Genomic DNA, 25,620 nt, shown 5'->3' on the forward strand with positions numbered 1-25,620 from the left:
CTATATCATATTACTATTCCCCAAAAAATGACTATTCCCCCAAAAAGGTCAAATCACACTATATTATATTACTATTCCCCAAAAAATTACTATTCCCCCAAAAAGGTCAAATCACACTATATTATATTACTATTCCCCAAAAAAGGCCAAACCACAGTTTACTCTTAAAAGGTTTAAAGGCCGCTCATGAACGACAGAGCCAAGGGACAGAGACAATGCCATAGAGATTGCCCATACAAACAAATGAATAGACACCAAGCGCCCTCTCCACCCAAGGTAGGACCAGGGAGGGCCATGTAATGGCTGCTAATGACTCAGCATAGGCTCTCCCAAACCCCATCTTTAACTCACAGGGATGGTGAGACTGCAGACATTACAAGAAACTATCGAGCTTGAGCGGTTCTCGAACCCCAGTTCGACAGAACGCCCGGCAGGGACGTTTTCCATAGGCCACCACAACCCTAATTCTTAACTTTTTTTAACTATTCCCTATAACAACTAAAGTCCATTTCTTTTAGCGAGGCAGATTTGCACCGACTCGCAACGGTGCCCTTTTAGCTCGGAAACGTTTCCTGATCGGTGATTGGTTGGACGAGATAATTCTAACCAATCAGCGATCAGGAAATTTTTCCGAGCTAAAAGGGCACCGCTGCGAGTCGGTGCAAATCTGCCTCGATAAAAGAAATGGACTTAGTTAACTAACTGCTACCCTTCTTTCACTCACCTTTCTTATCAGCTAAAAAAAAAAGAAAAAAAAAATTGTCCTGACTCATGGAGAAGGATAATCTTGCTGTGGCCTGATTGGTAACGTCTCTACCTGGTGTTTCCCAGTCGGGGGTCCGAGTCCCGCTCAGACTCGTTAGTGCCATTAGTGTCTGCAACCTTACCATCCTTGTGAGCTAAGGTTGGGGAGTTTGGGGGAGACTATAGGTCTATCTGCTGAGTCATGAGCAGCCACTGCCTGGCCCTCCCTGGTCCTAGCTTGGGTGGAGAGTCGGGGGTTCGAGTCCCACTCAGACTCGTTAGTACCATTAGTGTCTGCAACCTTACCATCCTGGTGAGCTAAGGTTGGGGGGGGGGTTTGGGGGAGCCTATAGGTCTATCTACTCAGTCATCAGCAGCCACTGCCTGGCCCTCCCTCGTCCTAGCTTGGGTGGAGAGGAGGTTTGGGCGCTGATCATATATGGTCAGTCTGTAGGGCATTGTCCTGATTGCTAGGGCAATGTCACTGTCCCTTGCCTCTGCCATTCATGAACGACCTTTAAACCTTCGAAATCCAATTATCCTGCGATATGGCTCGAGGCTGTTTAATCCCGGCATGCCATTAATCAACCTGTAATCCATTCATCCCGTCATCAAAACAATTAATGATTATTAAAGGTGAAAGGGCTGACATGTAGACTAAGGGGGGGGGGGGGCAAAATGGTTAAAATGTTACACGGATTTGGAAAAAAAAATAAAAAACAATAATTAGGTTATAAAGTGACAATGTTGAGTACATGTAGACTGGGTGGGGGGAAATGGTTAAAATGTTATACGGATTTGGAATACAATCGCCATTGGAAAAAAAAAAAAAAAAAAAAAAAACCGGAATAATTAGGTTATAAAGTGACAATGTTGGGTCTCCTCACTCGCAAATATTAATGGAATTGGATCAATGGGGAGTTCGTGCTAATAAAGAATAAAGAAGTTTTGATTCAATTAGATCCAATTATTCCCCCAGTTGAGCATATCGGACTATTGCAAACGTCTCTGCCTGGTGATCTACCAGATTGGGATTCGAGTCCCGCTCAATCTCGATAGTTTCTTGTAGTGTCTGCAACTTTACCATCCTTTTGACACTTGCACGACCTTTTGCCTCAGAATCACAGCTGACCTGTCCACATTGACACGAACTGGCACGACGAGTTCACGCATAATTTGCGCACTTCCCACATCCTCCCGACGAGTTCACGAACACTTCGCGCATAGTTCACGACCCGGTCACGAAATTTTGTCATGACCAAAATTTTGAACATTTCAAAATTCTCGTCACGACATGCCACGATGTCACGACGGGTTTACAAACACTTCACGCCAGTTCACGACGAGTTCACGCCAGTTCACGACTCGAGTCGTGACAATGCATGCCACAAATTCGTGCAAGTGTCAGCCTGGCTTTAGCTCTCAGTGAAGGTGAGGTTTGGGGGAAAGTACAGGTTTTACCTGCTGAGTCATCAGCAGCCACTGCCTGGCTCTCCCTGGTCCACGCTTCTATGGAGAGTGGCTTCTGAGCTGATCATATGTATATATGGTCAGTCTCTAGGGCATTGCACCAACCGTGTGTCACACGATCGTACATAGTTCATTTTGTGTATATATTATGCTTGTATCTTCGCTCTCCCCACGCACCAAAAAGAACCTGAAAAAACATGTCTGTTTTTCTCATCGGTAACGGTGTCGATTTTGAACAGGAAATTTCCTGTTGCCTTGAGCTTTTGTATATAAAGGAGAGTGTTCTATAATAAACTCACTCAGTTGCTTTCATCCTGTCTTTGAGTCACAACCTTCTCTCGGCCCGTCACAGCATTGTTCTGTTAGCTAGGCCACTGTCACTGTCCCTTGTCTCTTCCATTCATGAGCTGCGAAAAAAAAGAAAAAAAAAAACATGGTGTTTCTAGGCCTCTATGGCATAATCCTGTTAGCTAGGCCTTTGTCACTGTCCCTGTCATTCATGAGCTTTTAATAATAATAATAATAATAATAATAATAATAATAATAATAATAATAATAATAATAATAATAATAATAATAATGAGGGACCTCTAAACCTTTAAACTCTAGTCATTTGGTTATCGAATTTTTACAGTGTGAGAAGATTTACGAATTGTAAAGTTATTTTCTATACTTCTTTTATATGAAATTATAAACACATTTCTTCAATTAACCAGAAAGATATCTTTAAGCAGACAATGCTGTGCTTAAGATGAAAACGGCGTAGATATATTACCGCCTTCATTACTAAAAATGCTGCTTCAAACACTGACGTTGGAGTTTTTGAATCTCATGTTAAGCGGTTCCCACCAATTTTTGCCTTACCTGGCTTTTTCTTATATCAACTACCCTTCTATCGAGTTCCTCTTAAAACCCCAGTTGCTTTGTTGGCAAGACATTTCAATGTATCTAGATTTCTCAAGATTGAAAAAAACAGATAGTTTAAAGGAACGACTTTTATAAAAAAAAAAAAAAAGTGATCATTCTTTTCAAGTTGCTAATTCAAGGCTTCTCTGTAAAATATTTTCATTAACATCTCCCTTATATAATAACGAACAAGTGTCTGACTATATATATATATATATATATATATATATATATATATATATATATATTATATAGATATATATACATATACATATATATATAAATATATACATATACAGTATATACATATATACATATATATACATATTATATATATATATATATATATATATATATATATATATATATATATATATATATATATATATGTATATATGTAAATATATACATATATATACATATATATAAATATATATATATATATATATATATATATATATGCATATATATATTATATATATGCATATATATATATATATATATATATATATATATATATATATATATATTATATATATATATATATATATATATATATATATATATATATATATATATACCTTCTCGGTCATGCTCAGTTCTCCCCATTCCTCGGGTAGCGGGGAGAGGGAGTAGTCATACCTGGTGAGAGGGGGGATGAATGTGAAAGTGTGCATATCTGAATATTTAACCGTCATTTTTGACGGGCCACGTACACTAGTTAACTCCTAATACTTTAAGAATGAGGACATCATTTCCCGTCTAATTTCTTATGTTACAACACAATCCCACAAGCAAAGGATATTTTATTATTATTATTATTATTATTATCATTATTATTATTATTATTATTATTATTATTATTACTTACTAAGCTACAACCCTAGTTCGAAAAGCAGGATGCTATAAGCCCAGGGGCTCCAACGGAAAAAATAGCCCAGTGAGGAAAGGAAACAAGGAAAAATAAAATATTTTAAGAACAGTAACAACATTAACAGGGGCTGCAACAGGGAAAATAGCCCACTGAGGAAAGGAAACAAGGAAAAATAAAATATTTTAAGAACAGTAACAACATTAACAGGGGCTGCAACAGGGAAAATAGCCCAGTGAGGAAAGGAAACAAGGAAAAATAAAATATTTTAAGAACAGTAACAACATTAACAGGGGCTGCAACAGGGAAAATAGCCCAGTGAGGAAAGGAAACAAGGAAAAATAAAATATTTTAAGAACAGTAACAACATTAACAGGGGCTGCAACAGGGAAAATAGCCCAGTGAGGAAAGGAAACAAGGAAAAATAAAATATTTTAAGAACAGTAACAACATTAACAGGGGCTGCAACAGGGAAAATAGCCCAGTGAGGAAAGGAAACAAGGAAAAATAAAATATTTTAAGAACAGTAACAACATTACCTAGTTGGAAAAGCAGGATGCTATAAGCCCAGGGGCTCCAACAGGGAAAATAACCCAGTGAGGAAAGAAAACAAGGAAAAATAAAATATTTCAAGAACAGTAACAACATTAACAGGGGCTGCAACAGGGAAAATAGCCCACTGAGGAAAGGAAACAAGGAAAAATAAAATATTTTAAGAACAGTAACAACATTAACAGGGGCTGCAACAGGGAAAATAGCCCACTGAGGAAAGGAAACAAGGAAAAATAAAATATTTTAAGAACAGTAACAACATTAACAGGGGCTGCAACAGGGAAAATAGCCCAGTGAGAAAAGGAAACAAGGAAAAATAAAATATTTTAAGAACAGTAACAACATTAACAGGGGCTGCAACAGGGAAAATAGCCCAGTGAGGAAAGGAAACAAGGAAAAATAAAATATTTTAAGAACAGTAACAAAATTAACAGGGGCTACAACAGGGAAAATAGCCCAGTGAGGAAAGGAAACAAGGAAAAATAAAATATTTTAAGAACAGTAACAACATTAACAGGGGCTGCAACAGGGAAAATAGCCCAGTGAGGAAAGGAAACAAGGAAAAATAAAATATATTAAGAACAGTAACAACATTAATAGGGGCTGCAACAGGGAAAATAGCCCAGTGAGGAAAGGAAACAAGGAAAAATAAAATATTTTAAGAACAGTAACAACATTACCTAGTTGGAAAAGCAGGATGCTATAAGCCCAGGGGCTCCAACAGGGAAAATAACCCAGTGAGGAAAGAAAACAAGGAAAAATAAAATATTTCAAGAACAGTAACAACATTAACAGGGGCTGCAACAGGGAAAATAGCCCAGTGAGGAAAGGAAACAAGGAAAAATAAAATATTTTAAGAACAGTAACAACATTAACAGGGGCTGCAACAGGGAAAATAGCCCAGTGAGGAAAGGAAACAAGGAAAAATAAAATATTTTAAGAACAGTAACAACATTAACAGGGGCTGCAACAGGGAAAATAGCCCACTGAGGAAAGGAAACAAGGAAAAATAAAATATTTTAAGAACAGTAACAACATTAACAGGGGCTGCAACAGGGAAAATAGCCCAGTGAGGAAAGGAAACAAGGAAAAATAAAATATTTTAAGAACAGTAACAACATTAACAGGGGCTGCAACAGGGAAAATAGCCCAGTGAGGAAAGGAAACAAGGAAAAATAAAATATTTTAAGAACAGTAACAACATTAACAGGGGCTGCAACAGGGAAAATGGCCCAGTGAGGAAAGGAAACAAGGAAAAATAAAATATATTAAGAACAGTAACAACATTAACAGGGGCTGCAACAGGGAAAATAGCCCAGTGAGGAAAGGAAACAAGGAAAAATAAAATATTTTAAGAACAGTAACAACATTACCTAGTTGGAAAAGCAGGATGCTATAAGCCCAGGGGCTCCAACAGGAAAAATAACCCAGTGAGGAAAGAAAACAAGGAAAAATAAAATATTTCAAGAACAGTAACAACATTAACAGGGGCTGCAACAGGGAAAATAGCCCAGTGAGGAAAGGAAACAAGGAAAAATAAAATATTTTAAGAACAGTAACAACATTAACAGGGGCTGCAACAGGGAAAATAGCCCAGTGAGGAAAGGAAACAAGGAAAAATAAAATATTTTAAGAACAGTAACAACATTAACAGGGGCTGCAACAGGGAAAATAGCCCACTGAGGAAAGGAAACAAGGAAAAATAAAATATTTTAAGAACAGTAACAACATTAACAGGGGCTGCAACAGGGAAAATAGCCCACTGAGGAAAGGAAACAAGGAAAAATAAAATATTTTAAGAACAGTAACAACATTACCTAGTTGGAAAAGCAGGATGCTATAAGCCCAGGGGCTCCAACAGGGAAAATAACCCAGTGAGGAAAGAAAACAAGGAAAAATAAAATATTTTAAGAACAGTAACAACATTACCTAGTTGGAAAAGCAGGATGCTATAAGCCCAGGGGCTCCAACAGGGAAAATAACCCAGTAACGAAAGAAAACAAGGAAAAATAAAATATTTTAAGAACAGTAACAACATTACCTAGTTGGAAAAGCAGGATGCTATAAGCCCAGGGGCTCCAACAGGGAAAATAACCCAGTGAGGAAAGAAAACAAGGAAAAATGAAATATTTTAAGAACAGTAACAACATTACCTAGTTGGAAAAGCAGGATGCTATAAGCCCAGGGGCTCCAACAGGGAAAATAACCCAGTGAGGAAAGAAAACAAGGAAAAATAAAATATTTTAAGAACAGTAACAACATTACCTAGTTGGAAAAGCAGGATGCTATAAGCCCAGGGGCTCAAAAAATAAAAGCCCAGTGAGGAAAGAAAACAAGGGGAAATAAAATATCTTAAGAACAGTAATAGCTGAGAAATAGGATATCAATAAACTTCACGACAATTATTCACATTATAATTAAATGATAAACTAGAAAATAAACTAGAGTGCAAACACACCAAGTTAACCAGAAGGTTCCTACGTAATGTCATGAGGTATACGAAAACGAGAGGCGAAGATTCTCATATATCAACCACAGCGGATGGGACCCTTCTCTCCGTCTCAGGTGACTTGTGCTTATCTATACAAACATGGAGAATTCACAAGGTTTCCAGAGGTTAATAGCAAGGCCTTACAGAAAGCCTATATTCTGTCTGTCTCGGTAAATAATATTATCATTATTATTATTATCGATACGTGTTACTTGTTTAATAGTTTATATAGGACATATCTGTTTTGACGTTGTTACTGTTTTTAGAATGACTTATTGTTAATTTGTTCTCATCATTTATTTATTTCCTTATTTCTTTTCCTCACTGGGCTATTTTTTCCTGTTGGAGCCCTTGGGCTTATAGCATCTTGCTTTTCCAACTAGGGTTGTAGCTTAGCATTTAATAATAATAATAATAAGCTACAACCCTAGGTGGAAAAGCATGATGCTATAAGGCCAGGGGCCCCAACAAGGAAAATAGCCCAGTGAGGAAAGGGAACAAGGAAAAATAAAATATCTTAGGAGCAGTAACAACTAGGATTTGACCTGATTGAATAAAATGATGTTGAATATGGTAAAATATACGTAGAAATATGGTATTTCGATTACAATAAATAATATAGTGTGTAGTAGTAGGAAGTAATATGAGAAAAATGGGTTCAAGAAATTAATATTGAAAATGAGGAATAAAACATGACATGAAAAATAATAAAATTAGAAATTCATTTTCGATATCATCTTTAGCATTAGAAACTAAACTGAAAAATCTAATTATAACTTAAAACCCAACCAGCATCTCTTCGACTATTCAATAAAAACAAATCTTGAGGATAATCTACTAAGGGCCGGGGTCAGAAAAAAGGTCAAGAATTTGACGGTCTCAGATTTTGTGTTAGACTGCAGCATAGAGTCGTTTTATGGGTATATATGTGGTCATGGCATTTTTTCGCTCTCCGACTAAAATTATAGAAGATATATGAGATTTTATTGAAAAAAAAAATCCATATTTTAGAGTCCGAATCTAGTAAGGGCCGGGGTCAGAAGAAAGATCAAGGATTTGACGGTGTCAGATTTTGTGTTAGACTGCAGCATAGAGTCGTTTTATGGGTATATATGTGATCATCGCATTTTTTCGCTCTCCGACTAAAATTATAGAAGATATAAGAGATTTTATTGAAAAAAAAAAAATCCATATTTTAGAGTCCGAATCTAGTAAGGGCCGGGGTCAGAAGAAAGTTCAAGAATTTGACGGTGTCAGATTTTGTGTTAGACAGCAGCATAGAGTCGTTTTATGGGTATATATGTGGTCATCGCATTTTTCCGCTCTCCGACTAAAATTATAGAAGATATATGAGATTTTATTGAAAAAAAAAATCCATATTTTAGAGTCCGAATCTAGTAAGGGCCGGGGTCAGGAAAAAGGTCAAGAATTTGACGGTGTCAGATTTTATGTTAGATTGCAGCGCAGTGTTGTTTTATGGATATATATATATATATATATATATATATATATATATATATATATATATATATATATATATATATATATATGGTCATGGCATTTTTTAGCTCTACGACTAAAATGATAACATAAAACCCAACCAGCATCTCTTCGACTATTCAATAAAAACAAGCTATGTCTCAGAGACCAGCTTTCATCCTACTAACAATCTTGAGGATAATTATAATTAAGAACTCAAGTTTTTCCTTGAGTGTATACACAGTCACATCCTTCAAGCGTCGCTCATCCGTTTCGCTAACCAGCATCTTTTTCCCGGGGAGAGACCCCTTCCAGCCGAGGACGTTCCCTGGAACTCCCTGGAACGGGAGACTGACAACACTCACACGATCTTCCAGCACCGGAACAATCGTTTTTCAGCCGAGTGTTTCCCTCGCTGTCATCTCCAGGACACATGGACTAAGAGATGGCTTTGTTGTGCAGTTGGCTAACACACCAGAAGCTCTGGCGTTACATAATGAGGCGTTGGGGCTCTTCACTCCAGCGAATGGGGGCTGGAAAAGTTATTCTTTTGTTATATTGGGGAAGAAATTATGTATTCTCCACGCTTTAGCTTTCCTTTGAGGGTAAATATACTTTCAAATTGCCACATCTTACCTTCAAAGGTAGTGTTAAAAATTTGCCGTAAAAATGGTAAAACTTTACCGTTTTAATGGATATATTTACAAGTTTAAATGTTTAAAGGTCGCTCTTGAATGGCAGAGGCAAGAGACAGTGACATTGCCCTAGCAATCAGGACAATGCCCTAGAGACTGACCATATATTATATGATCAGCGTCCAAGCCTCCTCTTCACCCAAGCTATGACCAGGCAGGGCCAGTCACTGGCTGCTGATGACTCAGCAGATAGACCTATAGGTTCCACCAAACCCCCCAACCTTAGCTCACAAAGATGGTAAGATTGCAGACACTAATGGCACTAACGAGTCTGAGCGGGACTCGAACCCCTGACTGGCATTCACCAAGCAGAGACGTTGCCAATCAGGTCAAAGGAGTGATATTAAGGTCACCAAACCGTACGAGATAATAACAAAGTAGGGTAAAAATCACGGTGGCATGTATTTTACTGAAATACGGCTGAGTATAATATATTTTCAAGGAAAATTTCTCATCAAATTTACGGGTTTTTAACAGTATACATGAATTCCATGTAGCATAATCAGCATAGTTAACGCACTCATAAATACATTTTTGAGGTTGACCTGGTAAATTTTAATCGCTACATGAGAAACACAATCAATTCGCCATATTTTACCGGTACTGAACTTCACGTAGCATGATCAGTATAGTCAGTACATTAATAAATACGTTTTTGAGGTTCAACCTAGTAAACCTTAATTACTATTTGAGATATTTTGATTGATTATGAGCATTGCCAACCACGGACGATTATTATAAAAAATATATGGAAACACTTAAGGCTATTTTGGATAGAAATTAACAGAACTTTTTTTTGGGGGGGGGGGGGAGGGGAGGGGTACAGTAAAACCTACTCTTGGTGCATCTGATTATAAATTTCGTGAAAGGTAAAAACTAAACAAATGAATAGCGCTTCACTCATCTTCTCTATATAATAAAGAGCAAGTATGGATATATATATATATATATATATATATATATATATATATATATATATATATATACAACCCACAATGTATGAAAAATGAAATTTATTTGGCTTTGGAAGGGACCATCTGAAGAGGAAGGGAGATGGTCTCTTCGAAAGCTCTCTCAGAGCCACTTTCCCATGCAAATAAGATCATCAAGTTCATTTCGTAAACACTGGAGGAGAGTTATAGAGAAAGATCTTTTAATTCAGCCAGTTATTAGTCCCTCTTGGGATCAATCTTAATATGAAATGGCTTATTATCTTATTACTCTATGGGTATGAAAGTTATTTATTTAAATATACACACATTTTATTGTTTACACACACACACACACACACACACACACACACACACACACACGCACGCATGCATACACACACACACACACACACATATATATATATATATATATATATATATATATATATATATATATATACACATATACAGTATATATGAATGCAAACATAGTGTGTCCACAAAGTTTGGGTACATAGGATATTTCATTATTTGTAGTAATTTGTGTTATTTTTCCTGCCCAGATCACATGATGGCTCTGTTTAAATAATTGCAGAAGAATTTAATCTTTGACACCCTCATAAAAACCTATTTGTTTGACAGCCTATTCAATCGAATTCACCTGGATTTTATAAAGCGCATCAAATTATGGAAAATGATGGAAATCCTATTGAAAATATTATTTATTAACATTAGATTTAATTAAAAATTTGTTAAAAGTATGTGTTAATTTCCTGTGTACCCAGAATTTGAGAGAGAGAGAGAGAGAGAGAGAGAGAGAGAGAGAGAGAGAGAGAGACTATCCCAGAAACCCATGCAGAGAGAGAGAGAGAGAGAGAGAGAGAGAGAGACTCCCAGAAACCCATGCAGAGAGAGAGAGAGAGAGAGAGAGAGAGAGAGAGAGAGAGAGAGAGAGAGAGAGAGAGAGAGAGAGAGAGAGACTATCCCAGAAACCCATGCAGAGAGAGAGAGAGAGAGAGAGAGAGAGAGAGAGAGAGAGAGAGAGAGAGAGAGAGAGAGACTATCCCAGAAACCCATGCAGAGAGAGAGAGAGTATCCCAGAATATACAGAGTGTTACAAAATATCACACGAAAAACAAAAAATCGTTTAAAAGAATTCGGAAATTACTTGGGCACACAAAATATCACACGAAAATCCTATAGATTAAAATGAGTTTTAATCCGGTGAATTAGTGGTTATAAAAATATTATTCTTCGAGAAATCTTGGCTGTGTCACAATGTGAGTTTAAACTCGTTGTCGGGACGGAAGTGATAAATAATTTAGCGACACTAAAGAGACCGTTTCTCATGACTGAGCAGCCCCTAGTAGAGACTTGCAGACTCATTTGGAAAGTAAATGACATCTACGAGGCAGAAAAAAGCAAATAAAACGCCGATGGAAGGAATAAAAACACCCTTTGTTAGGTTTAGTGGGTTTAAAAGACGCTCATGAATGGCAGAGGCAAGGAACAGTGACATTATTATTATTATGATTATTATTATTACTAGCCAAGCTACAACCCTAGTTGGAAAAGCTAGATGCTATAAGCCCAAGGGCTCCAATAGGGAAAAATAACCCAGTGAGGAAAGGAAATAAGGAAATAAATAAATGATGAGAACAAGTTAACAATAAATCATTCTAAAACAGTAACAATGTTAAAACAGATATGTCCTATATAAACTATTAACAACGTCAAAAACAGATATGTCATATATAAATTATAAAAAGACTGGTCAACATAAAAACATTTGCTCCAACTTTGAACTTTTGAAGTTCTACTGATTCAACTACCCGGTTAGGAAGATCACTCCAAAACTTGGTAACAGCTGGAATAAAACTTCTAGAATACTGCCTGCCTAGTATCTCGAACAGGATAGAATTGTCCAGGGAGATCTGAATGTAAAGGAGAACAATGCACTAAAGACAGACCATATATGCTGTACATATGATCAGCGCCTAAGCCACATCTCCAGCCAAGCTAGGACAAAGGAGGGCCAGGCAATGGCTGCTGATGACTCAGCAGATAGACCTATAAGTTCCTCCAAACCCCACAACCTTTTTATTCCGTAGTGGAACTTCGAAAGTTCAAACTTGCAGCAAATATTTTTATGTTGAACAGGATGACAATGTCTCTTTTTATAGTTTATATATGATAGACCTGTTTTAATGTTGCTACTGTCCGTAAAATATCCTATTTTAATTGTTCACTAAAGGTTTAAAAGGTTTAAAGGTCACTCATGAATGGCAGAGGCAAGGGACAGTGACATTGCCCTAGCAATCAGGACAATGCCCTAGAGACTGACCATATATCATATGATCAGCGCCCAAGCCTCCTCTCCACGCTAGGACCAGGGAGGGCCAGGCAGTGGCTGCTGATGACTCAGCAGATAGACCTATAGGCTCCCCCAAACCCCCCAAACTTAGCTCACAAGGATGGTAAGATTGCAGACACTAATGGCACTAACGAGTCTGAGCAGGACTCGAACCCCCGACTGGCAAACACCGGGCAGAGACGTTATTTCCTTGTTTCCTTTCTTCAGTAGATTAGTTTTCCCTGTTGGAGCCCTTGGGCTTATAGCATCTTGCTTTTCTAACTAATGTTGTAGCTTAGCTAATACTACTACTACTACTACTACTACTACTACTACTACCATCAATAATAATAATAACAATAACACTCTCGTACATGAATCAGATTAACTTCAACAAATGTTATTCAGCACTTATACTCCTATCTTCAACTTCAATTATAGAATACACCATGATTGACCCATCCCTTTCCAGCGATCAAAACACTCACCCATTCAGATTCTCCAACGAACACTGATGCTGTCTGGCATTAATTCCGGCTATTAGATTTTACGGTTCGCAAACCCTGGTCGGGAGCACACTAGCGACTCTGTGGCGCCACAAAGCCACAGCATCGTGTGGCGGGGATGTGGTCTCCCATAGGTTTCCATTGTTTTCAAGTTTTGCCGCGCAAACTAGCGACTGTGGCTCTCTGTCGCTCATCCCCGCCACACGATGCACGATGCTGTGGCTTTGTGGCGCCACAGAGTCGCTAGTGTGCTCCCGGCTTAATGGGTTTATCTCCAAACGATTAAGCGTACGTGTGGATGTTTCCTTCGAAGAAGGCAGGAACTTGCGAGGAATGTGCATTAACATACAAACAAACAAACATTTTCTCTGTAATCACAAACAGTACACATGCAGTCATACGTCGTGCAAACAGAAAAATAAATAATTACCTGAATTCCTAATTAAAAAGATAAACACAATATAGATTATATACCAAACATTCTGTAATTCCAACTAATTTTAATATAAAACTGCACAATAATTTAAAACAGAAAAATAAATAACTACCTGAATTCCCAATTAAAATAATAAACACAGTACAATTATATCTAAAACTACTGTATGTTCATTTATTTATTTCCTAATTTCCTTTCCTCACTGGGCTATTTTTCCCTATTGGAGCCCTTGGGCTTATAGCATCTTACTTTTCCAACTAGGGTTGTAGCTTGGCTAATAATAATAATAATAATAATAATAATAATAATAATAATAAAAGTCATATGTGGATACACAAAAAAATACCTATTCATAAAACATAATTATCACCTAGAATCCAAGTATTGATAGTCATAAATGACCCACAAGGAGAACTTATGACAACATTCGCCTCACGCTATGCTTTAATTTTCTATTGCAATATGGCTAATGGAGCTACGTTACTATTACTGTTATTATCGTCAAATCATAAAATGGGACAGAGCAAGAGGGCCACTAGCTTGGGTATATGACTGCTGAAATATGCAAGGTATATCTGCATATCTAATAGTCAGGCCTTCTCCATCATGAGGCTCAATACTTCAGATCTCCCTGGACAATTCTATCCTGTTCGTAATAACTAGGCAGGCAGTTACTTCTAATAGCCAGGCCTTCTCTATCATGAGGCTCAATACTTCAGATCTCCCTGGACAATTCTATCCTGTTCGTAATACTAGGCAGGCAGTTCCTTCTAATAGGCAGACCTTCTCCATCATGAGGCTCAATACTTCAGATCTCCCTGGACAATTCTATCCTGTTCGTAATAACTAGGCAGGCAGTTACTTCTAATAGCCAGGCCTTCTCTATCATGAGGCTCAATACTTCAGATCTCCCTGGACAATTCTATCCTGTTCGTAATACTAGGCAGGCAGTTCCTTCTAATAGGCAGACCTTCTCCATCATGAGGCTCAATACTTCAGATCTCCCTGGACAATTCTATCCTGTTCGTAATAACTAGGCAGGCAGTTACTTCTAATAGCCAGGCCTTCTCTATCATGAGGCTCAATACTTCAGATCTCCCTGGACAATTCTATCCTGTTCGTAATACTAGGCAGGCAGTTAATTCTAATAGCCAGGCCTTCTCCATCATGAGGCTCAATACTTCAGATCTCCCTGGACAATTCTATCCTGTTCGTAATACTAGGCAGGCAGTTCCTTCTAATAGGCAGACCTTCTCCATCATGAGCCTCAATACTACGCAGTACTCTGGAAGTTTTATTCCAGCTGTTACCAAGTTGTGGAATGATCTTCCTAATCGGGTAGTTGATTCAGTAGAACTTCGAAAGTTCAAAGTTGGAGCAAATGCTTTCATGTTGACCAGGCTGACATGAGTCTTTTTATAGTTTATATATGACATATCTGTTTTGGACGTTGTTCATAGTTTATATATGACATATCTGTTTTGCGTTGTTACTTTTTTTAGAATGATTTATTGTTAATTTGTTCTCTTCATTTATTTATTTCCTTTCCTCACTGGGCTATTTTTCCCTATTGGAGCCCCTGGGCTTATAGCATCTTGCTTTTCCAACTAGGGTTGTAGCTTGGATAGTAATAATAATAATAATAATATACCAAGGCACTTCCCCCAATTTTGGGGGGTAGCCGACATCAATAAATGAAACAAAAACAAAAAAGGGGACCTCTACTCTCTACGTTCCTCCCAACCTGACAAAGGACTAATCCGAGTTCAGCTGGTACTGCTAGGGTGCCACAGCCCACCCTCCCCCGCTATCCACCACAGATGAAGCTTCATAATGCTGAATCCCCTACTGCTGCTACCTCCGCGGTCATCTAAGGCACCGAAGGAAGCAGCAGGAGGTATATCTGGGAGAAATAAATAAATGTTAGGATGAATTCGCGAAAGAAAAAATATTCCTCATATATGAAAGGTATATCTGGGAGAATATATTATAAATACATTCAATAGAAAAGTATATTTTAGGATAAATGGTAGCGAATAAAACTACTTTATACTTTAGAAACCGTTTCACTTGATATTTTTTTGTAGTGAGTTAAGTGTTAAGTATTTTTTAGTGATATAGGAACTGTTTCACTTGACACTTAAGTGTAAAGTATTTTTTAGTGATATTTACGTGATGATTCGCGGGAAAAATAGATTTTTTTTATTAAGAAATATACATTTACAATTCTTACATTTCATGATATTGCATATAAATCATAATATATTTACATGAAATAAATATTGTAATCAATATATTCAGCATATAAATCATATTATATTTACATGAAATAAATATTGTAATCAATATATTCAGCATATAAATCATAATATATTTACGTGAATAAATATTGTAATCAATATATTCACAATTGCATCTTTTACTATTCATTTAAATATATTTTTAAATTACAAACTCGCGAATACTTTTAAAAAAAGTTTAAATACTATTTCATTTATAATTAGGAATTAATATGGTATATTCCTAAATTTGGACATGCTCTTCGCACTCCCCAAGAGAGATTAGTTCACCAAACTTTTAACTGGGCTCCACAAGGCACTAGAAGAGTTGGAAGACCAAGGCCTACATGGCTAAGGACTATAAAGCGTGAAGTCGGAGATGATGAGTGAAGAAGTATTGAATTAAAAGCAAGACCCAGGCCTACATGGCTGAGAACTATGAAGCGTGAAGTGAGAGACGATGAGTGAAGAAGTATTGAATTAAAAGCTCAAGACAGAGACGACTGGCGAAATTTAACAGAGGCCATTTGCGTCTATAGGCGTAGGAGATGATGATGATGATGAAGATGATGAATCCTATAGGCGTAGGAGATGATGCTGATGATGATGATGAAGATGAAGAATCCTATAGGCGTAGGAGATGATGATGATGATGAAGATGATGAATCCTATAGGCGTAGGAGATGATGCTGATGATGAAGATGATGAATCCTATAGGCGTAGGAGATGATGCTGATGATGATGATGATGAATCCTAAGTTCTGAATATGATAGTTCAGGAATTTGAATGATTTCCTTCCAATTCCATATAAAAATAGAAAAAAAATCCCATGATTTGTAATAACCTCACTTCTCTAAAGATATAAAGCAATTAGATAAGATAACGCAGATCACAAAACATGCAAGAATATAGATAATCAAGAGGCAAGATAAAACCAGACTTCGGTTTCTTCTGAACTCAAAATCTCTTATCATCCCTTATCTTTTGTTTAATGACTTCCTAAATACGCTCAATTTGATGAGTGAATGCCCCCACTTACAGCACAGAAAGAAATAGATATCTGTTTGAGGCTCGGGGTGAGGATGGAAGGTTTAGCCTCGCCAAGATTCTTGGACATGATGGGTTGTTTTTAGATTCATTTCAGAAAGCAGGTCTTCTGAAAGCTATTTAAATTTTATAGGGACATATTTGCTTTTGTGGTTTTAAATGAATATTCATTTAATCTTTATTAAAGAAATAGACATCTGTTTGAGGCTCGGAGTGAGGATGGCAGGTTCATTTTTACCAAGATTCTTGGACATGATGGGTTGTACAATGCTTGGGGCGTTTTCAGACTTATTTCAGAAGCAGGTCTTCTGAAAGCTATTTAACTTTTATAAGAACATATTTGCTTTTGTGGTTTTAATTGAATATTCTTTTAATCTTTATTAAAGAAACAGATATCTGTTTGAGGCTCGGGGGTGAGGATGGCAGGTTCAATTTTACCAAGATTCTTGGACATGATGGGTTGTACAATGCTTGGGGCGTTTTCAGACTTATTTCAGAAGCAGGTCTTCTGAAAGCTATTTAACTTTTATAAGAACATATTTGCTTTTGTGGTTTTAATTGAATATTCTTTTATTCTTTGAAGGTCGCTCATGAATGGCAGAGGCAAGGAACAGTGACATTGCCCTAGCAATCAGGACAATGCCCTAGAGACTTACTACCCAAGCTAGGACCAGGGAGGGCCAGGCAGTGGCTACTGATGACTCAGCAGATAGACCTATAGGCTCCCCCAAACCCCCCAACCTTAGCTCACAAGGATGGTAAGGTTGCAGACACTAATGGCACTAACGAGTCTGAGCGGGACTCGAACCCCCGACTGGCAAACACCAGGCAGAGACGTTACCAATCAGGCCACAGCAACCGATATGGGCGTCAATGACCTTCGATGTCAGGATGTCAGAAAACCCTGAATCATTCATTCATTCTAATTAAAGTCCGCTTCAATGAAAAATATACGCAGGTGTAAAAACTCTTGGGTTGACTGATTTTATGGCACATCAAACTACTGGTCCAATGACACTGTTACTCAAGAATTTAAACCATTTCTTAAAAAAAAAAAAAAAAAAAAAAAAAAACTTTCAATCATGGAAAAGATATCGAGTTTCTGTACTACCTTCATTACCTCCGCCAACGAAGTTGGAAGGGGGTTATGTTTTACACCCTGTTTGTTTGTTTGTGTATGTTTGTTTGTTTGTGAACAGCTTCCTGGCCACAATTTTAATCGAAGAGTCATGAATTTAGATTAGCTACTATGTAAAATGATGGAAATGATTACAGTTTGGAAGGTCAAGGTCAAAGGTCAATGTCACGGTCAAGCAAAATATCCAATTCACGTAATCAGCCATAAGTTTGGACTACGTTGTCACAGACTTGAAACTTGGTTCAAATTTGAGCGTATGGAAATACACGCCCAATTAATACATGTTAAGGTCAAAGATCAAGGTTAAGGTCGAGCAACAAGCTGCCACGGCGGAGGTCTGCGTTCTACTGAGTGCCCCTCTAGTACTTCAAGACTATATAAACATACCTCTTGAATTCAGTTCGGTTTAAGAATCCTGCTGAAATCGATGTATTACTACAATAATGTATAAAGGAGCACTTACGTTAGGTGTTGACACAGGCCTTTTGAATGGAAAATCAATGACAATCTTACTAGATGTAAAATAAAATTATATATATATATATATATATATATATATATATATATATATATATATATATATATATATATATATTTATTTATTTATTATATATATATACAGTATATATATATATATATCTATATCTATATAAATAAATATATATATATATATATATATATATATATATATATATATATATATATATATATATATATATATCTACCAAGGGCTTTCCCTCAATTTTTGGGAGTAGCCGACGTAAGAAAAAAAAACGAGACTTTTCTTCTCTTCGTCCTCCCAGCCTAACGAAGAATTCAACCCAGTTTGGTTGGTACTGCTAGGAGGATGAACCTGCCATCCTCACCTCGACCCTCAAACAGACATCTATAAGTTAATCATTAATCCTCTATTAGTCACTGGAGACATCATCAAACCCCCAGATGAAAAACAGCACTGTGGATATTCCATTTATCCATTTTTTAGTAAAATATCCACAGCCACAAAAATGTGGATTAGCATGAAGTATTATTGTTATTATCATTATTACAAGCCAAGCTACAACCCTGGTTGGAAAAGCACGATACTATAAGCCCAAGGGCTCCAACAGGGAAAAATAGCCCAGTAAGGAAAGGAAATAAGGAAATAAATAAATGATGAGAATAAATTAACAATATATCACTATAAAAACAGTAACAGCGTCAAAACAGATATGTCCTATATAGACCATTAACAAAGTCAAAAACAGATATGTCAAATATGAACAATAAAAAGACTCATGTCAGCCTGGTCAACATAAATAAATTTGCTCCAACTTTGAACTTTTGAAGTTCTACTGATTCAACTACCCGATTAGGAAGATCATTTCATATCCCTACGTCTAAAACAACCTGTCATGCATTGCAAGAACAAGGATCTTTGAAGCTAGTGTTCCTACGTCTAAACCAACCTGTCATGCATTGCAAGAACAAGGATCTTTGAAGCTAGTGTTCCTACGTCTAAACCAACCTGTCATGCATTGCAAGAACAAGGATCTTTGATGCTATTGTTCCTACAATCCCTAACAATTAGGTCCATAAAATACCATTCATGGTTGAAATAGTACTGCTACAGGCAGAAAATCCATGGGACCATAAAATACCATTCATGGTTGAAATAGTACTGCTTGATGCAGAAAATCCATGGTAAATTACGGAATAAGAATCCTGCATGAAGGAAATAGAATCTGGCAATGAAGGATACAAGCATCCTCTTATTATCAAGTTCAGCAATGTACATAAAGTCTCCTCAAGGGTGAAAATGACCATCTTTTTCAATGCATTTTCACCCTAACTGGTTATTCCCTCTATCTTTTTTCACAGTATGAATTTCCTACTTGGTTATGTATCAGCCATTATATACTGTATAAATGATAATTCCCTGAGTATTACATCGTATTAAGGATACAGGATTCTATATTTTAAAATATATAAAGTTTATAACTATCATATCCTTAAATAAAAAAAAAAAACTGATATCCTTAGATAAAAAAAAAAAAAAGCCAATAAGACAAAGTGTTTTTATCATTTTATCATCAAATGCTGTAAATACCTCCAGTGACTGTCTGCGAAAATCTGTTTTCTGTTGCAGCAAAATTTTCATAATTTGGAACTGAACACGCCATGTTCCTTGCCACTTCACGATTTTCTTATCGTGCAAATTGCACAAATGCTATTGCTTACTTCCTGCCCTCCAACAGGACTGAAGTAATAGTTGTTGGCCTTAAAGGAAAAATATTATTCTGCCACTTGGCTCCATTTCTTCCACCAAAAGTACATACATTTTCACTAAGTAATTTTGTATTTAGTAACAAACGGATTGATTAAGAAAGACCGTGGATGGTACTACGAATGTATGGGTTATCAATTAATCTTTATCGCTATATATGAGCACGTCACTACTACAGGATATCGTTTCCTCTCCCCAGGGGTCTACAACCCCCACTATAGTCCGTTTCTTTTAGCGAGGCAGATTTGCACCGACTCGCAGCGGTGCCCTTTTAGCTCGGAAAAGTTTCCTGATCGCTGATTGGTTAGAATGATCTTGTCCAACCAATCAGCGATCAGGATACTTTTCCGAGCTAAAAGGGCACAGCTGCGAGTCGTTGCAGATTTGCACCGACTCGCAACGGTGTCCTTTTAGCTCGAGAAGGTTTCCTGATCGCTGATTGGTTAGAATGATCTTGTCCTGCCAATCAGCGGTCAGGAAACTTTTCCGAGCTAAAAGGGCACCACTGCGAGTCGGTGCAAATCTGCCTCGCTAAAAGAAATTGACTATAGGTATTTTCTTGCCTTCACATACATTACAACATTAGCATATCGTATAGCAGCCTCGTCTAGTTCACCACATTAATGTATCCCCAGTCAGAAAGGGAAATGTGTATATAATGTGTAACTATGAACCCTAATAATTGGGGTTTAATATCAAATTCAATTTAGAATATATTATTATTATTATTATTATTAATTGCTAAGCTAGAACCCTAGTTAGAAAAGCAGAATGCTATAAGCCCAGGGGCTCCAACAGGGAAAATAGCTCAGTGAGGACAGGAAAGAAGGAAAAATTAAATATTTTAAGAATAACATTAAAATAAATATCTCCTATATAAATTATAAAAACTATTAGTAATTCTTTTCTGATTCATGCTTCTGGCTGGGCAAGGATTCGAACCTATACCTCTGATTCGAAACAGTCCCAAAAGACTCAACCAATGAATCATTAAGAGAGATACAAGTTCATTACCTGTACAGTGGACATATTCCTGTCGAATTCAGGACTCTATACTTAGACTTGAAATCAACCCATCAATGAGTTTCTAACACGAGGCTATTTAAGATCACTTGTCACTAACACGCGAGCATTTAATAGATTATTATTATTATTATTATTATTATTATTATTACTAGCCAAGCTACAACCCTAGTTGGAAAAGCAAGATGCTATACCCAAGGGCTCCAATAGGGAAAAATAGCCCAATGAGGAAAGGAACACGTGGCTATTTAAGATCACTTGTCACTAACACGCGAGCATTTAATAGATTATTATTATTATTATTACTAGCCAAGCTACAACCCTAGTTGGTAAAGCAAGATACTATAAGCCCAAGGGCTCCAATAGGGAAAAATAGGCCAGTGAGGAAAGGAAATAAGGAAATAAATAAATGATAGGAACAAACTAACAATAAATCATTCTAAAACAGTAACAACGTCAAAACAGATATGTCATATATAAACTATTAACAACGTCAAAAACAGATGTCATATGTAAACTATAAAAAGACTCATGTCAGCCTGGTCAACATGAAAACATATACATATCAACCAGAAATGGTACTTAATATCAAATGCAACCTTGATCTCAGAAGCACAAGTTCGAGTCATTGCCTAGCTCGAAGCATTTATCATGAAAGAATTTCCAGTGGATATATATTTCAAGGTTAAATTCGATATCACATCCCATTTGTGGTTGATATCTACTTCTATAAAAGTCACGTGTGTTGGTGACGAATCATCATATAACTTCAGCCTTTCTAACACGAATCATCATATAACTTCAGCCTTTCTAACACGAATCATCATATAACTTCAGCCTTTCTAACACGAATCATCATATAACTTCAGCCTTTCTAACACGAATCATCATATAACTTCAGCCTTTCTAACACAAATCATCATATTTCTTCAGCCTTTCTAACACGAATCATCATATAACTTCAGCCTTTCTAACACGAATCATCATATAACTTCAGCCTTTCTAAGTTCACATTTACTTCTATCAAAGTCACCTGTGTTGGTGACGAATCATCATATAACTTCAGCCTTTCTAAGTTGATATTTACTTCTATTAAGGTCACGTGTGTTGGTGACGAATCATCATATGATTTTAGCCTTTCTAAGTTGATATTTACTTCTATCAAAGTCACCTGTGTTGGTGACGAATGATCATATAACTTCAGCCTTTCTAAGTTGATATCTACTTCTATTAAAGTCACGTGTGTTGGTGACGAATCATCATATAACTTCAGCCTTTCTAAGTTCACATTTACTTCTATCAAAGTCACCTGTGTTGGTGACGAATCATCATATAACTTCAGCCTTTCTAAGTTGATATTTACTTCTATTAAGGTAACGTGTGTTGGTGACGAATCATCATATGACTTCAGCCTTTCTAAGTTGATATTTACTTCTATCAAAGTCACCTGTGTTGGTGACGAATGATCATATAAGTTCAGCCTTTCTAAGTTGATATCTACTTCTATCAAAGTCACGTGTGTTGGTGACGAGTCATCATATAACTTCAGCCTTTCTAAGTCTACAATTTCAGGAACAAGGAACGCGTTGTTACTTTAACTCTTATCTTATAAATTTATATCCGGCAATATACATTTTTTTTTTCAGATCTGATAAACTACCTCGAAACTATTTAAACGTGAAAGCACAGGAAATAGACAGAGCCTTATCAAACTAATCTTGATAAATTAGAAAAGAATCTGATAGACAATTTTGGATCCAATATATATATATATATATATATATATATATATATATATATATATATATATATATATATATATATGTATGTATATATATAAATGCTCTTCCTAATATTGTTTAAAAGTGTAACCGGGAAATGAAAAAAAGTGCAAAAACAAATCGTTGCAATACCTGTATCAAACGTGCAAGAAATAAAACGTTGTAATACCTGTATCAAACTTGCAAAAAAAAAAAAAAAAAAACGTTGCAATACCTGTTTCAAACGTGTAAAAAATACACGTTGCAATACCTGTATCAAACGTGCAAAAATATCGAAGCAATACCTGTATCAAAATTGCAAAAAAAAACGTTGCAATACCTGTATCAAACTTGCAAAAAAAAAAAAAAAACGTTGCAATACCTGTATCAAGAGTGCAAAAAATAATACGTTGCAATACCTGTTACACACGTGCAAAAAAATCGTTGCAATACCTGTTGAGGAGAAGACAGGTTTCATACAAATCCAGCGATTTATAAATAGAACACACTTTCAATCGATGTACGAGTGACAGATTGACAATATTATTATGAAAAGAACCAGTCTAGGTGACTCACCTGTTCTCTCACCCTTCTCTCCAGTTCCCTATAACCTCTCTCCCCACCTGGGGAGGTTCCCCATACTGGGGATACCTGGCTGGGTTGCCTACCACAGAGGATAGATGACTGGGTTGCCTGCCAACAAGGTAATAGAGGCTGGCTTGCTTACCACAGAGGATAGATGGCTGGGTTGCCTACCATACCACCAAGGCAATAGAGGCTGGTTGGCCTACCAACAAGGTAATAGAGGCTGGGTTGCCTACCACCAAAGTGTTAAATGGCTGGGTTGCCTACCTCAGAGGATAGATGGCTGGGTTGCCTACCACTGAAGTATTAGTGGCTGGGTTGCCTACCAACAAGGTAATAGAGGCTGGGTTGCCTACCACCAAGGTATTAGAGGCTGGGTTGCCTACCACCAAGGTAATAGAGGCTGGGTTGCCTACCACCAAAGTGATAAATGGCTGGGTTGCCTACCTCAGAGGATAGATGGCTGGGTTGCCTACCACCAAAGTGATAAATGACTGGGTTGCCTACCATCAAGGTAATAGAGGCTGGGTTGCCTACCACCAAAGTGATAAATGGCTGGGTTGCCTACCTCAGAGGATAGATGGCTGGGTTGCCTACCACCAAGGTATTAGAGGCTGGGTTGCCTACCACCAAAGTGATAAATAGCTGGGTTGCCTACCACCAAGGTAATAGACGCTGGGTTGCCTACCACAGAGGATAGATGGCTGGGTTGCCTACCACCAAGGTAATAGAGGCAGGTAATAGAGGCTGGGTTGCCTACCACAGAGGATAGATGGCTGGGTTGCCTACCACCAAGGTAATAGAGGCAGGTAATAGAGGCTGGGTTGCCTACCACAGAGGATAGATGGCTGGGTTGCCTACCACCAAGGTAATAGAGGCTGGGTTGCCTACCGCCAAGGTAATAGAGGCTGGTTGGCCTACCAACAAGGTAATAGAGGCTGGGTTGCCTACCACCAAAGTGATAAATAGCTGGGTTGCCTACCACCAAGGTAATAGACGCTGGGTTGCCTACCACAGAGGATAGATGGCTGGGTTGCCTACCACCAAGGTAATAGAGGCTGGGTTGCCTACCACCAAGGTAATAGAGGCTGGTTGGCCTACCAACAAGGTAATAGAGGCTGGGTTGCCTACCACCAAGGTAATAGAGGCAGATTTGCTTACCAACAAGGTAATAGAGGCTGGGTTGCCTACCACTAAGGCAATAGAGGCATATTTGTTTACCAACAAGGTAATAGAGGCTGGGTTGCCTACCAACAAGGTAATAGAGGCAGATTTGCTTACTGACAAGGTAATAGATGCTGGGTTGCCTACCACTAAGGCAATAGAGGCATATTTGTTTACCAACAAGGTAATAGAGGCTGGGTTGCCTACCATCAAGGCAATAGAGGCAGATTTGCTTACCAACAAGGTAATAGAGGCTGGGTTGCCTACCACTAAGGCAATAGAGGCATATTTGTTTACCAACAAGGTAATAGAGGCTGGGTTGCCTACCACCAAGGCAATAGAGGCAGATTTGCTTACCAACGAGGTAATAGAGGCTGGGTTGCCTACCACCAAGGTAATAGAGGCTGGGTTGCCTACCCCCAAGGTAATAGAGGCAGATTTGCTTACCAACAAGGTAATAGAGGCTGGGTTGCCTAACAACAAAGTAACAGAGGCTGGGTTGCCTACCAACAAGGTAATACACGCTGGGTTGCCTACCAACAAAGTAACAGAGGCTGGGTTGCCTACCAACAAGGTAATAGACGCTGGGTTGCCTACCACCAAGGTATTAGAGGCTGGGTTGCCTACCAACAAAGTAACAGAGGCTGGGTTGCCTACCACCAAGACAATAGAGGCAGATTTGCTTACCAACAAGGTAATAGAGGCTGAGTTGCCTACCAACAAGGTAATAGACACTGGGTTGCCTACCTCCAAGAGATAGGTGGCTGGGTTGCCTACCAACAAGGTAATAGAGGCTTGGTTGCCTACCACCAAGGTAATAGAGGCTTGGTTGCCTACCACCAAGGTAATAGAGGCTGGGTTGCCTTCCACCAAGGTAATAGAGGCTTGGTTGCCTACCACCAAGGTAATAGAGGCTGGGTTG

The 25,620-nt window shown here is 37.6% G+C and overlaps 2 protein-coding genes across 2 annotated transcripts in view; both read right to left on the reverse strand.

Moving 5' to 3' along the window:
- Positions 1 to 3,818, reverse strand: part of LOC137616400 (uncharacterized) — a 40,784-nt gene extending 36,966 nt beyond the window's left edge. Inside the window, exon 1 of the mRNA XM_068346117.1 lies at positions 3,702 to 3,818. Within this exon, the coding sequence (XP_068202218.1) occupies positions 3,702 to 3,818 (117 nt within the window). The remainder of the gene's footprint in view (positions 1 to 3,701) is intronic.
- An 11,383-nt stretch (positions 3,819 to 15,201) lies between these two features.
- Positions 15,202 to 24,044, reverse strand: LOC137616405 (uncharacterized). Its single transcript, XM_068346131.1, has 3 exons — positions 24,011 to 24,044; positions 22,165 to 22,749; positions 15,202 to 15,338 (listed from the first exon to the last, which is right to left on the reverse strand). Exons 1-3 carry the CDS (start codon positions 24,042 to 24,044, stop codon positions 15,202 to 15,204), a joined length of 756 nt encoding a protein of 251 aa, XP_068202232.1.
- Between the last annotated feature and the right edge of the window lie 1,576 nt (positions 24,045 to 25,620).

This window comes from Palaemon carinicauda, chromosome 2, assembly GCF_036898095.1.
Source record: "Palaemon carinicauda isolate YSFRI2023 chromosome 2, ASM3689809v2, whole genome shotgun sequence".
Taxonomy (NCBI): Eukaryota; Metazoa; Arthropoda; class Malacostraca; order Decapoda; family Palaemonidae; genus Palaemon; species Palaemon carinicauda.

What these genes read in the sequence shown, in the direction of transcription:
- LOC137616405 (XM_068346131.1), bottom strand. Translation starts at nt 24,044, where the DNA reads ATGGTAGGCAACCCAGTCATTTATCACTTTGGTG. An exon ending in AGTCATTTATCACTTTGGTG is followed by an intron (nt 22,750 to 24,010) that starts GTAGGCAACCCA and finishes CTGAAATTGTAG; the next exon opens with ACTTAGAAAGGCTGAAGTTA. An exon ending in GAAGTTATATGATGATTCGT is followed by an intron (nt 15,339 to 22,164) that starts GTTAGAAAGGCT and finishes TATTTCTCCCAG; the next exon opens with ATATACCTCCTGCTGCTTCC.